Consider the following 16,218-nt stretch of genomic DNA (forward strand, 5'->3'; position numbering starts at 1 on the left):
TTTCCATAAAAGAAGAAAGTTAGGAATAGGAATAGGCACACACATTCAGCAGATGGAAGCAACTTAACTTACTTATTAAAACATACCAGATAGAAGCCACTGGCCTGGCACCCTGAAAGGTCCAACCTAGTACAATTCTGGCCCCACAAAAGTGGATAGTGCAATAGCAGAAACTCCACCAGTCTCAAAGAAATTAACGCTGATTAGCTACGACAGGTCAGGAACTACTGGATGGTAAAGATACAGACAAGAAAGGGACATGGAGAGACATGGAAGCTCTCTAGAGTTCATAGACTGGCAAAGTAAAAATATATCTATGGTAAAATACAATAAGTGCCCTAATAGATGTAAGCACATATGAAAGGGTTTTAACACTAAAGGAGGAATATCAAATCAGAGGCAGATCAAGGCAAAACCTAATAAAGACTACACTCTCCCCAAGGCTTCCAAAACTTCTATGCAAAGCTCCAGCACCATACTTCACAGTACCAACCTGCTTAGCGTTTCCCTCGCCCCGTCCACTGTTAGCTGCCTGAGGGCAGGGGCTTTACCTTGCTTGCTCCTGCATCCTCCATGCCTAGAACACATGGAGAATCAGCAAAGGTGTGTGCACTGTCTGCAATAAGCCAGGATAAAGATTCGTTAATAGGCAGGTCGAGAGGGAAGGTTAAGAGGAAGAAAAAGAACCAACACCTATCCTCCATCTTCAAGTGCCAGCATCCCATACAGCCGCCAGTTCATATCCTGGCTGCTCTGCTTCCCATCCAGCTCCCTGCTTATGACCTGGGAAAGCAGTCAAGGACGGCCCAAAGCCTGGGGACCCTGCACCCACGTGAGAGACCCAGAAGAAGCTTCTGGCTCCTGGCTTCAGATAAGCTCAGCTCTGGCTGTTGTAGCCATTTGGAGAGTGAACAACATACATATGACCTTTGTCTCTCTTCTCTCCTCTCCTCTCCTCTCCTTTCCTCTCCTCTCTGTAATGACTGCAATGTCTTTCTCAGGTGGGACATCCCCGACCATCTGAATTGCAACTGCGACCTCATCACAGCCTGACACTGCCTAGTGTCTCCCTTCCCTACTTTATGTATTGATTTGTCTCTCTAGCACACACCACCTAAGATGTTCAAATCCATTAGGTTTCTGGGTTCAAATAAAAGGGAGTTTATATTAAACATATACGCATACTATATTATCCAAATCTGACTGAGCCATATTTCAGAAAATACATTGAGAAGAGATCATAGAGCAAAGAAGTCACCCAAAAACATGTCCGGGTCCATTCTCTTACAAGAAGAAATCTGAAGAGTGTGGAACTGGACAGCATTAGAGACTCCATATATAATTTACTAATTTGATTGCTCTTTTTCTGTATTCCTTAACACTGAACTAAGTTCCAAGAGATCAACAGATCTTTCTTGTTTCATTCACTGCTATAACTTCAGCACTTAAAATGCTGGACAGCACACAGTAGATACTCCTATATTTGATGAACAAATTAACGCTGGAATTGCAAGGCCAACTGAAATCACCAACATAAAGTGTGTACAGATAGTCAAGGGCCCAGAAAGAATACGGGGACCACATTTGAATTAAGGGACTGAGGGAACAATCAGAGAGAGATAAAACAGAGTGAGAAAAAGCGGCATCAGAAGAGCCACACAGCAGGAACCTGTGGTTTCCCAAAGGGCTGGTCTTCGGGACTGCACGCTGCAGGGGTCCCCAGAGCTCCCAGTTAGAACAGCAGCAACTGCTGAGGTACAAACCAAAACCAGATTACAAAGGGTACTGTCAATGATACATGGTAAGACGGCAAGAAGAACGCAAACAAAAGATGTTCCCCAAAGGTTTAACAAAGCAAAGGGGACAATCTGAAGCCTTGTGAGAAGGCCATGGGTTATGTTTAGCTCTGAGAGCACGATGCATCTGTCTTAGTCATAGCTGTATCCTTGGGGATGGCACGGGTCCCAACGCTGAGTGACTGTGAAATAAAGAGCTGTGCTCTGCGGACAAAGGAGGAAAGAACAGACCCTAAGATATAAAAGAAGAGATGGTAAGGCATTGAAAGTGCTGGTGCTGGAACAGTTCACAGGGAAGTACTTCAGCAATGTCACTCAGGTTGAAGGAAGGACCATTCCTCGTTGCAAAAGGAAAGATTCATCAGGGGAGCCACGGGAGGAAACACATAAAGCAGTCGCCATCAGGAATGGGATGAAGACTCGATAAGAAATGAATGAAAGGGCTATTCGTAACAATAAACGGACAAGAACAAAAGTCAAGCTTGCAGATTCCACTTCGGAAGCTAGCCCGTTACACAAGCATTGGCACACATCTAGGAAGTCCCGTACCTGCGGTGGGTGTAGACCACGGCAAGTCAATTTCAGGAAGATCCTCCAGTTCCTCCTCTGCTTCGACCAGAGACACAGACATGATGCGGACAGACTGGTAGGCAGCCACGTTGGACAACTCCTTTGTAGCATTAAATATCTAGAAGAGAAATTCAAATGTCATCAGCCCAGTGGATGGTGAACTAGCCCGCTGCCTCTGAGGAAATGTCAACCACCTGTGGGGTGCCTTCTGTGTCTCAGATATAATGAGATCAAATGAATATCCACGGCCAGTAACGGGCTGCACTGAATCATCTCAACCTGTGCGGCCACAGGGCCACGTTGCCATGGTGAGTCATATACTCAAGGACCACAGGAAGATAACAAACTGTGATCTCAACAAGCAGTTCTGCTTAAACAAGAGGGGCTGTGGAGTGGGTTGAAGCTGAAGGAATCGCCTATCAGTCAGACCACTGTGATACCGTGAAACTCAAATGTCGTGAGCTTCTCCGGAAAGAGTCTCAGAGAACAAAGTCACAGCAGTGAACCTTCTGCAAACTGGTGCCCACAGGGGCAGGTCTGGGTAAGCCACGACACACGACACAAGCGTATTCAAAAAACACACCTGAGCTGGGATGATGGAACCAATACAAGATGGTTCGATCAGTCCCAACAGGCTCACATGCTCATCTCAGTCCTGGTAATCCACCCAAGAACAGCAGTTTGCACGGCCAGAGTAAAAGGTGGTATTCAGGATTGCCAGTTTAGGATAGTCCTGAGGCCTTCAACAAAGAAAAGTGTCCATCCAACGACAGAGCGCATTTCTCCCAGATCACCTGCAGAAGGCTTACCAGCTGCCAGCAGCATGGCATGGCAGGACTGGCTCACAGGCTGCTCTGGATAGGAATGTATGTGCTTTGGGGTGGGGTATCTTTGTGCACTCTATTAAACCTCATTTGTCAATGAACTTATTACACACAAGTTGCTATTTTCTACGGTCCTGGTTTGTCATGTGTTCTTCTGTTTTTAAATGCACAGACAGGAATTATCTTGCTTAGCTTTGGGTGTGTGTGTGTGTGTGTGTGTGTGTGTGCTCCTGACTCCTCTCTGTCTCCTTCCAGCCTTGTCCATCTTCTGCCAAAACAAAGGCCTCGCAGGAGCCCAGCTAGTTACCGCTCGCCTCACGGAACAAGCGTTCCAGCTGAGCCGGCTGCCACAGAGAGAGGCACAGGAGGCTGGGACACTTTCCATTGGCCCCTCGCCATGGAGTGTGCAGCTGGCCCACTCTCCCTCCCACCCACCGCAGAGAATACGGCTGGCCCTCCAGCCCACAACAAGCAAGAGGAAGGTGGGGGCAGCCAGGGTGCCCTGCAGAGCATGGCACTGAAATGCTGCCCCTTGAATCTTTTGCACAGTGGGCCTGCTGCAGCCAGTGAGACAGACAGATGCAAATGAAATGGCTCTCCAGGGCCCAGGGGCAGCCACAGCCTGAAACCCTCCCTGAGTGACAACTGCTCTTTGTTGAGGTTACTTCTTTTCCAGACAAAGATTACATGGTCTCGGGAAAATTCCATAGGAAATCCAGACCAGACCTGTTCCTTCAGGAGCTTGCTTGGTGAGCGACATGTGAAATAAACCCTGAAGAGTATAAACAGCCTGGTGCACGCACAGTGTTTCCTGGCAGGGAAACTATTTTTCGGCTGCAAGTACCTGTCAAAAGTCACCTCCCTTGAAATTCAGTCCTGCGCTTAGCACCAAGGATCGTGTGTTGCTTCCATGGAAACGGGATGAAACTGCTCCCATTCTCCCCACCCACACAAGCTTCCGCACCGACTGGGAGCTCAAGTGCCTCGTGGCACCAAAATGCCAGCTTGGGGAGGCAGTCTGGGAGAAGAACATGCTAGTTGTCACTTAGATCCATTGCTAACACTGCAGAGTACTGCCGGGCCAATGGAGTCCAGGGGGCTGGCATTCGCCCGTGCTGTTACCAGCACATGGGACTGGATCTGAAACACTGCCTGGAAAACTGCCATTGCAAACACACACGTCTGAGCATTGCTTTAAGCCAAAACTTGAAAGCCACAGAAGTGTTTGCAAAAACAAGGGAGGGGGGAAGATTCCTGCCATATACCTGCTGACGATGACCTCTGAAATCGATTCCCCTCTCCCTGTATCCCGAGGCCTTTCTGATGGAAGCATTATCCCCGGGGATACCGGCAGCAAATTTAGGAATAAAGAGATTTCAAGAAGATTTTCATTTAAATGACACTTGGTTTCCCCACTGATGAAAAGGGAAGCCTTACTCCATCTGCTGAGATCAGATTTCATCTCATCAAACACCTCAGCGTAATTATTTCTCTCCCAAGTATTTAAATCAGGATGTAAATGACTACCAAGGTATTTGAAGTCATGAATGCCGTGGAGGCTGAGGGAGCCCACAGCTGCCCCCTCTGGGACCAGACCCCTTCACCATCAGAGCAGCTGCTCACTGGTGTTCATTTTGCAACCTTCTACCACATTCTTGAATTAATGAAAACAGGACAGGAATCTTTCTCAGAGAAGCTCAACACGGGGGCTGCATGAGGCTGCAAGGCATGTGTGAGTACGTGTGAGTACGTGTGTGCATGTGCTGAAGGACTGGAGAAACCTGACTTACTAAAAGGCATTTGGATTTTCTGCCAGTTACTTCACCTGCTACTACTGGATCTAACATGGGCTCTGAGGCTGAGGTAATGACAGTAAAGAAACCAGCCATCCTAGGTCCCGTGAGTCTCCTACTGTAAGATGATGGTACCAGTCGCTTTCTGGATTTTAATTTCTCTACTTGTCAAGTGTGAAGGTGGGAAGGGCAGAGACATTTAAAAATGGCTTTCCTGCTCAACACTGGCTGCCTTTCACTGAACCTCAGTAGAGATACCCAAATCTTAAGACCCACCCTGACTTACGAGGCGACAGATGAACATTTAGACTTTTCTCCACCTATAAACATCTCACTCAGTGTTATAAATAACACTCAATTTTAAAATTCCACTTTACCCTAACGACAAGATGGGCATGCAATCTGCCATTTCCTTCTTTGACTGTGAGGAGTGGTAGGTTATAGTGGAACTCGAATCTACCCTGAGAAGTCACAGTGAGGGAGGAAAGACGAGAGACCGGTATGAATGTGTGCATGCGTGTGTGCTGGGAATCTGTAAGGAGAATGGAGCAAAAGTAATAAGTGGGAAGTCATGTTGAACATCCAGTTAATCAAAAAGTAAGGTTCCATAGACTGCTAACCGACCAAAAAATCTGGCTGTTTGGCACTTTCAGCACCTAAAATCTTGTCATGCAAACTAAGCACATGATTTAAAACATATATATATATCTCACTTGGCTGCCTGTTGTCTTCTTGCCCTGTATCCCAGAGCTTGTAGCACCTACATCATAGAGAAGATGCTCAGGAGTAAACACTAGGCAGAAAGAATGTGTTTATGTTGATCAAAAAATCTGCTTTAGCTTGACAGAAAGTGGGCTGGGCTCCGCTGGCACAGAATGCGATTGAAAAAGTGACTGTGTAGATGCAAACAGATCTGGTCCATGGCTTTCTATGCAAACAGGGAACTGTAATTAAGGCATTAAGGAAAGTACTGTTTTCCTTAATGAATTAACAGCAACTCCACCTCTATCCCAAACCATTCTTCTATCAAGAGGTAAAGCTTCAATTTTGCTTCTACTCACTTATGCTATAAAAGCCTCCTCAAAATTCAGTTAAACAAACATTTCAATCCCCAAAGCTTCCATTTACATTTAAGTAAGGTGAAAAATAGAAGGTAATAAAATACAAGTTATAAGAGACAAAAATACAAGCATTTTGATTGTGAACTGAAAAATTAAACAGCAGACACAGTAGGATCATTTTTGCAGCATTATTTGGTAATGTGGGGATTTTTGTCTTTTTTGTTTTAGTAATATGCTTTTTAAAGGAAAAATGATAATACACTGTAATGAATAGAAGCTATAGAAGCAAAATAGGAAACCCTAAGTTTGTAAAAGGAGTCAATTTTACAAATCTTTCAAAAAGACAAATGAACTGAAACTACAGTCTACTTAGAGAGATTTGAAAGTATAAAATCTAAATATATCTCAAAAACAGTGAAAGCCAATTTTTAAAAATACATATCAACTTGGGAAGGAAACACTTTTGGAGAAGGAGCTAGGGAAAACAATAACTTTTCTGCTTTTTTAACCTATGAAGGAAGTATGTCAGAATATACGGACAGTATCAGGGTAGTTAACAGCTGGATCTAATCAACGGCCAGCCTCTCAAAGTTGTTAGATCAAATTAATTACAAGTAAAGCCCAGAACAGTCCTTGAGCATGAGAAGTACCCAACAAACAGAAACAGCTCTCCTCTTCTGCTTCTCCTCCTCATTATCATCAACATTTATTTATTATTGCTGCGACTCCACACATTACCTGTGAAACTGTCATCTCCATGTTACTCTGTCCACTGCAAAGCCAGACATCTCCGAAGAGGACAGAGTGGACTCTCAGAGTGGAGTTCACGCTGCCCAGAGTCTGCTGAGCCAGCACTTCAAAAGGTCCACCGGGTTTCATAGGATCCAGTACCACCAGCCAGGTATTACTAGATTGCGCTGAAATAATAACAGAACTCCAAGGAATTAACAATCATGAAATTAATTACATGAAATTAAAGCCCCAGTTACACTCATTTGTGTCTATTCCCAGTCTCTAAAATAAACTGAATTCAAAGCTAGAAAGATTGGCCAAATTTCAGACAAGAGGATGAGAACTGACAAGTGTAGCGGCATTTTTATCCTTAATCTGCACCAATCCTTCACTATTTTTAACAGAAGCAATTTCTAAAAAAACATTAAAAAAAGATTACCCAGTTTTAATCTAAAATGAGAATAGACAAAAATACACAGAGATTAAAATCCAAGGGAGTTTGGAAAAAAAACAAAAAATAGAAATTCTTGTTATACTATCCAACTGTCAATATTAACATAACCTAATCTCTTGGATTTACACCGTGCCCCAAACTAACTTGCAATCACACAATCACATGTAAGCACAAGATGGAGAAAAATCACCAGGAATCCCAAACCTCCCCTTACTTGGTGGCATCACCCTTGTCATCAGCGCCCATCTCCTCCCATGTTCCTAGGAAGGTCAAACACTGCCAGCGGTTCTGCGTTCTCCTGTCAACAAACAGGTGTGTGGGGAAACCGATACATAATAACCAGCGGGAGACATATAAACTAATCTCTGTGACAAAGATATTTCAAACTCCCCCAGAAGTGATTCTTGCAGAGTTGAAGTTTTCAGGAAAATGAGAAGTTCTCCAAGATCCTATTCCAGAAACTCACAACTTACTTCCTAAAGCCACCAACCTACCCTCCACCCAGTACTCATTGGACCTCCTCTGCCAAAACATTCAGAGAACATTTGGAAAATACTTTCCAAAATGGCAAATGTATGGCTATGAGAACCAAATAACATGAACAAAGTTGAAAGCATGAAAATGGGAAAACTGGGGATGGCACATTGGCTCAACTGGCTAATCCTCCACCACCAAGCACCAGCATCCCATATGGGAGCTAGTTCATGTCCTGGCTGCTCCATTTCCCATCCAGCTCCCTGCTTATGGCCTGAAGAGCAGCAGAAGAAAACCCCATGCCTTGGAACCTGCACCTGCATGGGAGACCCGGAAGAAGCTGCTGGCTCCTGGCTTCGGATCAGCTCAGCTCCAGCCATTGTGGTCACTTGGGGAGTGAACTAGTGGATGGAAGTTCTTTCTGTCTCTCTCCTTCCCTCTGTAAATCTGCCTTTCCAATAAAAATAACTATTTTTAAAATGGAAAAATAGAAAAAAAAAGAGAGAAATGAACATTGTAAAATAATTTTTTAGAAAATTCTAGACATAATTCTAAAGAACTGACTTACATTTTGTGCTCATGACGTAATAACTGAAAATTCAGCGGTCTAAAGTTCTTTTACAGCACCTGTGGGAAATGCTAACTACAGAAATACCACGGAGTGCCTACTGTGCATGAGACCCTGTGCATACTTCTTTGTAATCAACAAGAGCTAGCAGAGGCATGAGAAGTCCAGATGCATAATGAGAGATTAGTAAAAGCTTAAGCCACAAAGGATTGCTTAGAGACGTGGGGGAATTGTCCTAAAACACCAAAGCATCAGTAAAACAGTGCAGGTTTGCTCCTCTGGAAAGCATAGTCAATTGAGCTTGTTATTCCCATCCCTAAGAGGTTAATCAAGCCCTGCACCAAATGTCCACTACAATTCTTCTTTCAGCAATGGTGAGACATGAACATTCTAAATGTGTAATTCACCTAAGACAGAAAAAAAATCACTGTTTTGGAAACAGTGGGCAGCTAGTACAGATTGTGTCGCACAGGTGTGATGTGCTCCGTATGGCTCCCACTTCTGAACAGGCAGACACTCCAATCTGTCCCCGCACAGGCTTGCCAGGCTTGCCAGGCTTGCCAAGGTCTTTCCAGGCTTCCTGCACTGACACCTCTTCCTGAAGCTCTGTCCTTCTGTCCACCCATTCATGATGAGGAGGTCAACCCCCAGGAAATCAGGCAGCATGACTGCTTCACCTTCTATTACACCATTTATTCCTGGTCACCACTTAGCTAGGGGTTCACACTCAGCCTCAAGCCAGGCAGATGAGAGAGGCCTAGACAAAGATGCCAGTTCCCTCTGAGGACAGCCAGAGGACAAGCTCCCCCCAGGGCAAGAAGGGTCACCAGAGACCTGAGCCGCACCTCTACATCTCAGTCCCAATACGGGTCCTTCCAGGGGAACTTCCTCTCAACCTCCTCAGAGATCTTGGAAAACCTCATTCTGAACTAGTTCTCCTTTAGTTCCTAGCGTGGTTCCTCTCCCTACAGAAAAACAAAGTCTGACACAATCGTTAAGTGTTAGGAGTAGTTAACTCACAGTTAAGGCCAGGGAGACTTAATGCATCACAGAAAAGTTATTACCGGTCAGGGTCACAATCATGCTAACTCAGTGACCCCTCTCATTAGACCACAGGCAATCACTGCTGTGGAAGCAGTGTGTATGCAGAGGAGGGAAGCGCGGGCAAAGACTGTTTCTGAGACCAAAGGCAGGGGTGGGATTACAAACCACAAAGCTGCCATGATTCACAGCCAGGACTGATGCATCCTTGGTTTGTCAATTCAGGCCTGACTAGCCGAAGTGAAGTCCTTAGAAACTAGGGACCCCGCAAAATGTCCAGGGGTTAAATCCTCGCCTTGCGTGCACTGGGATCCTATGTGGGCGCTGGTTCCTGTCCCAGCTGCTCCACTTCCCATCCAGCTTCCTGCCTGTAGCCTAGTAAAGCAGTACGGGATGGCCCAATGCCTTGGAACCTTGCACCCACATGGGAGACCCAGAAGAAGTTCCTGGCTCCTGGCTTTGGATTGCTCAGCTCTGGTCACTGCAGCCACTTGGAGAGTGAACAGAGTGAACCAGTAAATGGAAATTCTCTGTAAATCTGCTTTTCTAATAAATAAATACATAAATTTTTTTAAAGAGAGAGAGAGAGAGAGAGAGAGAGAGTGTGTGTGTGTGTGTGTGTGTGTGTGTGTTTAAGAAACTATTTTAAAAGCCTTTGGGCCCGGCACAGTAGGCTAGTACCTAAATCCTCACCTTGCATACACCAGGATCCCATATGGGCGCCGATTCATGTCCCTGCGCCTCACTTCCCATCCAGCTTCCTGCTTGTGACCTGGGAAAGCAATCGAGGACGGCCCAAAGCCTTGGGACCCTACACTCACATGGGAGACCTGGAAGAAGCTCCTGGCTTCTGGCTTCAGATCAGCTTAGCTCCGGCCATTGCAGCCACTTGGGGAGTGCATCAGCAGATGGAAAATCTGCCTCTCTGTCTCTCCTCCTCTCTGTATATCTGACTTTTCGATAAAAATAAATATTTATTAGAAAAAAAAAAAAAGAAAGAAGCCCTCGAGTCCTCTAGGTTAGGTCCACATGTAAACATGAGCCACCAGCCACAAGAAGGTCCCATCACTGCAAACCCCTATCCAGCTGCTCTCCTGCCGATCCTCATGGGCTTTGCGATTGTGGCTCTGGCTGCTCTGTGTGTGCCTGATTATTTGTTATCTTATAGCATGTTTTACCAATTAAGGGCCATATTTCTGTAAATTCTCTTTTTTTAAGATTTATTTTATTTTTATTTTTGTTAGAAAGGTAGATATACAGAAAGAAGGAGAGACAGAGAAAAAGTCTTCTATCCACTGGTTCACTCCCCAAACAGCTACAATGGCCAGAGCTGAGCTGATCCAAACCCAGGAGCCAGCAGCTTCTTCCAGGTCACCCACACACACACCAGATCCCAAGGTTTTGGGCCATCCTCGACTACTTTCCCAGGACACAGGCAGGGAGCTGGTTGGGAAGTGGGACATCCAAGATTAGAACCAGCACCCATATGGGATCCCAGTGCTTGCAAGGCAAGGACTTTAGCCACTGGACTACTGCACCGAGGTAAATTCTCATTTCAATCCCACTTTTAAAATCTGCTCCCTCACATGAGTTCCACTACCATCTGGGAAGGTTAATTTCCTTCCTTCATTATACAGTGACTTAGAACGATTACTGTGTGCCAGGCACTCCATCGACAAAGTCACGGAAAATAAGCCCCAGCTTTGGGCTGCACTGATGAGGACGCCTGGTAAATTAACCAGGGCTTTACGTTATCTAACAGCAGCTCTGCTGGGATGGCTGCTCTGCTTTCCACATTCCAGCCAAGGGCATCAGGGAAGACCTCTCCAACTCTGTTTTCCATCCATCTCCCTGAGAAACTCCCATCTCAAAATGGGAAGAATAAAGAAACTCAACAAAAGGGGAGGGGGGGAGTGAAAAGCATTTTCTAGAGACATGATTAGCAATAGAGTGCTTTCTTCCTTTTTAATATTCACAACAGATGTTGATTATTTTTTGCAGGTTATTTGCCAAACGCTCAGATGCCAAGAGAGAAAAGGAAACAGTACCCAGGACCGTTTCCTTCCTGAAAAGAAAAACCTAGAGCTGAAAGCATCAGCCCTGTTCACTTCTCCCTGACAGAACTCTGTCTCTGCTCCGTGTCTTACAGCAGCAGCCCAGCACACACCGACCTGTCCCTCAGCAAGCTGTGTCTACTCTATAACCTGGAATCCCTCTCCACCACCACCAAGTATGAATGCAGGGAGAGAAACTTAACTATTTCCCAGCGCACAAAACTTGCTCATGCCTGTTACTACAGAAGGCTGTGACGGATACCCGCTCGGGTGACCCCATCCCCCGACGTCACAGCTTTGTATTACACCTTCCCCTCAAGTGGAGGGAGAATCTGCTTTTTCCTACCAACAGAAAATGGCCGAGGGGATGACAGGCCACTCTCGTGACTGTATTAGGCTTTCTGGGGAAAGGTAAAAAATGGTGCAGATGTGCTTCAAGTCCCTGAGCAGCTGGCTCCATGCGAATAAAAAGGATGATTATCCTGACCTGACCTTATCTAATGGGTTCTTTTAAAACAAACAAACAAACAAACAAAAACTGCACTGTGCATCAGCTGACAACATAGTGTGAACTGGCCCCGTGCGTGACGAAGTTCCTGATAATCATCCACTAGGATTTAATTCTTCAAATGCTTAAATATCAGTGTACTGCAATATCACTTCTTTCTGGATACCTACAGGATTATAGGTAACACATGTTACCAGATATGAGGAAAATGGAAAATCAGTCTATCTGAAAATCCCAGAATCCTCATCAAAATCTAAAATAGATGTCAACCCTCCAGGAGAAGAATTTAGTCTTGCAGTTACAATGCCTGTGTGCTCCCAGACGGAGTGTTTGAGGGAAGATCCCCCAGCCCCAGCTGCTGACTCACTTCCTGCCAGTGCAGACCCCAGGAGGCAGCAATCACTCAAGTCACTGGGCTCCTGCACCCTCGGAGAGCACCAGCACTGTGTTCTTGGGCCTCGGTTCAAACCTTAGCACAGTACTGCTCATTGAAGGCATTTGAGGAGACAATCAGGAGAGATGGGAATGAGTGTTGTCTCTGTGTGTGCGCGTATGTGTGTGTTCAAGGAATAAGCATCTAACCTAGTGTCTAATATGCCAATTGGAATAACCATATTGCTTGTTAGAGTACCCTGATTCAAGTCCCCGGCTTCCTTCCAACCACCAGCTTTCTGCTACTGCACACCCTGGGAAGCAGCAGCTGACTGCTACAGTAGTTGGGTCCCTTCACCACTCAGCTTGGTCTGACCCGACCACGTGGAGGTTTAACATACCAGCAGTCAGTCTCATTCTCTCTCTCTCTCTCTCTCTCTCTCTCTCTCTCTCTCTCTCTCTCTCTCTCTCTGTGTGTGTTTCTCTCTCCCTCATCTTTCTTCCTGCCTCTCAGGTACAAAAACATATTCAAAATAATTAATTGTTAAAAAATTAATTTATAATAGTTAATTTTAAAATTAATTCTGATATCCTCTATAGCATCCCTTTTGAGACCTTTTCTGCCCTGTGTGATTTCTTAACTGTCTACCTCTTTTATTCCAAATAACACTTCATCTGTTCTGTTTTATGGGCAAAAAAACAGTAAAATGCCCATTGAAGCAGACTTACAAATCTGTTTACACTGGAACAGCATTCTCTACCAAGCAAATGTGTTGAGTCTGTTGAGTAAATCTACTACCACCATAACAGCAAGCAGTGTTCCTATGAAAATTTCAATAGCAGTTCATGAGTCACTTGCTTCCCTTGAGTTCTGTTGCTGGTGATGTTCACTCCCTGATCTACCACTCACTGCAGAGTGAAACAACCTCAGCAGCATGGAAACCTACATTATCCAATGTGAGAGGACAGCAGGAGACCGTGAGTCTCTCCAGAACGGGCAGCATTCAGAGTCCTAGTCAGCCTTTCCCAGGCTTCTAGCTCAGTGTTCTGTGCACCATGATCCCTCAACGGATGTGCACCAAGTTGAACTGAAGATAAACAAGCAGGTTCACAATCACCGTGGAGTAAAAGGAAGGCTCATCCAATTGTCACCCGTGATTCCCTCCCATCACCACCTACCCTCCTGCTCAAATAGTAGTCTTAAAATAGTCACGGGGGACCATGAAGGGACTGTGTCAGCCAGTTGATTCTGAATAGATTTCATCGCTATTGGAACAAGATTGGCAGCAATTCAGACCTCCTGAACTATCAAAACTGCTTGAGCAGGACCCTCGGAGCATGCCTCACATCGGGGACCTGGGATGGGAGGGAGGCTGGGTGGGGCTTTTCCCTTTATTTTTCCCCTGACCCCAGATACAGGGGGAAAAATGATGGTGTCAGCGTGAAAACAATGGTATTACCCACTTAAAAAAATAGTCATGGGGGGGAGTCTAAAAAACCATACTTCATTTACAAATCCATTAAAAATGAAATTCTAGGGCTGACACAGTGGCATATCAGGCTAATCCTCCGTCTGTGATGCCAACACCCCAAATGGGCATGGGTTCAAGTCCTGGTTGCTCCACTCCCATATCTTGCTAAAGGTCTGGGAAATAGCGAAGGATGGCCCAAGCGGTTGGGTCCATGCACCCACAAGGGAGACTCAGGAGAAAGCTCCTGGCTCCTGGCTTTGGACTGTCCAGTTCCAGCCATTGTAGCCATATGGAGAATGAACCAGTGGAAAGAAGATTGAGATCTCTCTCTCTCTCTCTCTCTCTCTCTCTCTCTCTCTCTGTCCCCTCTCTCCTGTCTCTGTAACTCTTTGAAATAAAAATAAATAAACCTTTACAACTGAAATGCTACATACTAGTATGTGTTTTCTGTATCTATTGCTACACTACTTACTATTTGTCTCCCAAATACTTCCTAAGGGTTATTATTAGCAAGAGGGAAATACCACTCCTTCTTCTTTTTAAACCACAGCAGTGCTTTGGGCTTATGAATTAATGCCACTTACCAATAGTACTACTTCTTGTACACAATGCTGCTCACCTCTAGGAGGGACACAGCACAAACAGCACTGCTGGTCCCTTGAACTTCACACATTCCCTGCACCCCGCAAATCAGCACGGCACTTAGGTCAGCAGAGCGGCGCATCTCACGCAGCTGGAGCTGCCCTTTCAGGAGCTGCCCTAAGCTTCCCTGAACAACTTTCTTGCCTTTAAGAAATCTTGAACTCCAGGGGCTAGGCTGTGGCATAGTGGATAAAGCCATACCACCTCAGCACTAGCATTGACTATAGGTGCAGTCAGAGTCCGGCTGCTCCGCTTCTAATCCAGCTCCCCGATAACAGGCCTGGGAAAGCAGTGAACGATGGCGCAAGTCCTCATGCCTCTGCACCCACATGGGAGACCCAGAAGGAGCTCCTGGCTCCCAGATTCGGACTGGCTCTGCTCTTGCCATTACAGCTATTTGAGAAGTGAACCAACAGATGGAAGATCTTTCTCTCTGCTTCTCTCTCTTTCTCTCTGTAATTCTGCCTTTCAAATAAACAAATCTTTAAACTAAAAAAAAAAAAAAAACTCAAAATAAAAGAAATAGAGGCATTGTGTCTATAACTGGCACATAGAATTTTCAAATGCCTGCTAAGTCGAAATCAATCGGGAAGAGTAGCACACCAACAATCGGAATCATTCTGGAGTGGATAATCATTTCTCTACAGTGACAAAACCAGCCAGGCCAACCTAGTTTTCAGGGTCCAGTAAACGTTTCAGCAGCTTCCTCGTCACATACACATTCAAGGCACTGGTCATAGCACCAACCTACACATGATCTCCACCCCCTGCGCCAGCAGCTTCCTCACCTGCCCCGCTCTCACCTCCCTACGCTCACAGCTCTAGGGCTCCCTCTGACCATGACGCAATGCTGAGCTGTTCTCCTCCAGCTGAGAGCATCTAGCTCTGCCTCCTCTCTACACCATCTTACACATCTTTATCCCCTCTGGAGACAGACTCTTTTGTAAAAATTTTCCTGTTTGTGAGCTGCTAATTCTTAGCTTCTTAAATAATCCTGCTGCTCTTCTCCTGGCACAGAATTCATGCCTGGACAGCCTAACATTATGTGCATAAACCATGTCCTACCTTACTCCACTGCTCCCTGCGCAGTGCTGCCACAGGGGTCTTTCCGACACACCATTCTTGACATCTTACTTTACTGCTCAAAAATCTCCTGATCCTGGGCCCCGCCACGGTAGCATATCAGCTGAAGTCCTTGCCTTGCATGCACCAGGTTCCCATATGGGCGCAGGTTCTAATCCCAGCAGCCCCACTTCACATCCAGCTCCCCGCTTGTGGCCTGGGAAAGCAGTGGAGGACAGCCATACGCCTTGGGACCCTGCACCCATGCAGGATACCCAGAAGAGTCTGTGGGCTCCAGGCTGCTGGCTTCAGACTGGCTCAACTCTGGCTATTTAGGCCACTTGAGGAGTGAATCAATGGATGGGAGATCTTCCTCTCTGTCTCTCCTCCTCTCTGTGTATCTGATTCTCCAATAAAAATAAAGAAAATCTTTTTTTAAAAAAATCTTCTGATCCAGAATAAAGTATTCACTTCTTAGCACTGATAAATAAATTGATTTCTATTTCCAACCTTATCTCTGGTGGCTGTCTGCCACCAGTCTCAGATTACCCATCCTGCCTGGCATTTCTCCAAACACTCAGGCACATTCGTGCCACCATGCCTCTTCCCCATTCACTTGTCAAAATGACCTTTCGAGTAAGTTCACCGTCCCCTCTACCTTACCAAGTACTCCCACGCTGTCCTGTTCTTCCTCCCACAGCATTTATCACACTTAACTGCGATTGTCTTATTACTTTTCTGTCTCCTCCCTTAAACTATGAGCTTCTTTCAGGGAGAAGTCACAATGTGTTTTGC

The 16,218-nt window shown here is 45.6% G+C and overlaps 1 protein-coding gene across 2 annotated transcripts in view; it reads right to left on the minus strand.

Annotated features, from left to right (window-relative positions):
- Positions 1-16,218, minus strand: part of SIAE (sialic acid acetylesterase) — a 31,499-nt gene that overhangs the window by 10,316 nt on the left and 4,965 nt on the right. For both annotated transcript variants that reach the window (XM_058664042.1, XM_058664043.1), the window contains exons 3-4: positions 6,783-6,961; positions 2,346-2,484 (exon numbers count right to left, since the gene is read on the minus strand). In XM_058664042.1, the coding sequence (XP_058520025.1) occupies positions 2,346-2,484; positions 6,783-6,961 (318 nt within the window). The remainder of the gene's footprint in view (positions 1-2,345; positions 2,485-6,782; positions 6,962-16,218) is intronic.

This window comes from Ochotona princeps, chromosome 4 (assembly GCF_030435755.1).
Source record: "Ochotona princeps isolate mOchPri1 chromosome 4, mOchPri1.hap1, whole genome shotgun sequence".
NCBI lineage: Eukaryota > Metazoa > Chordata > Mammalia > Lagomorpha > Ochotonidae > Ochotona > Ochotona princeps.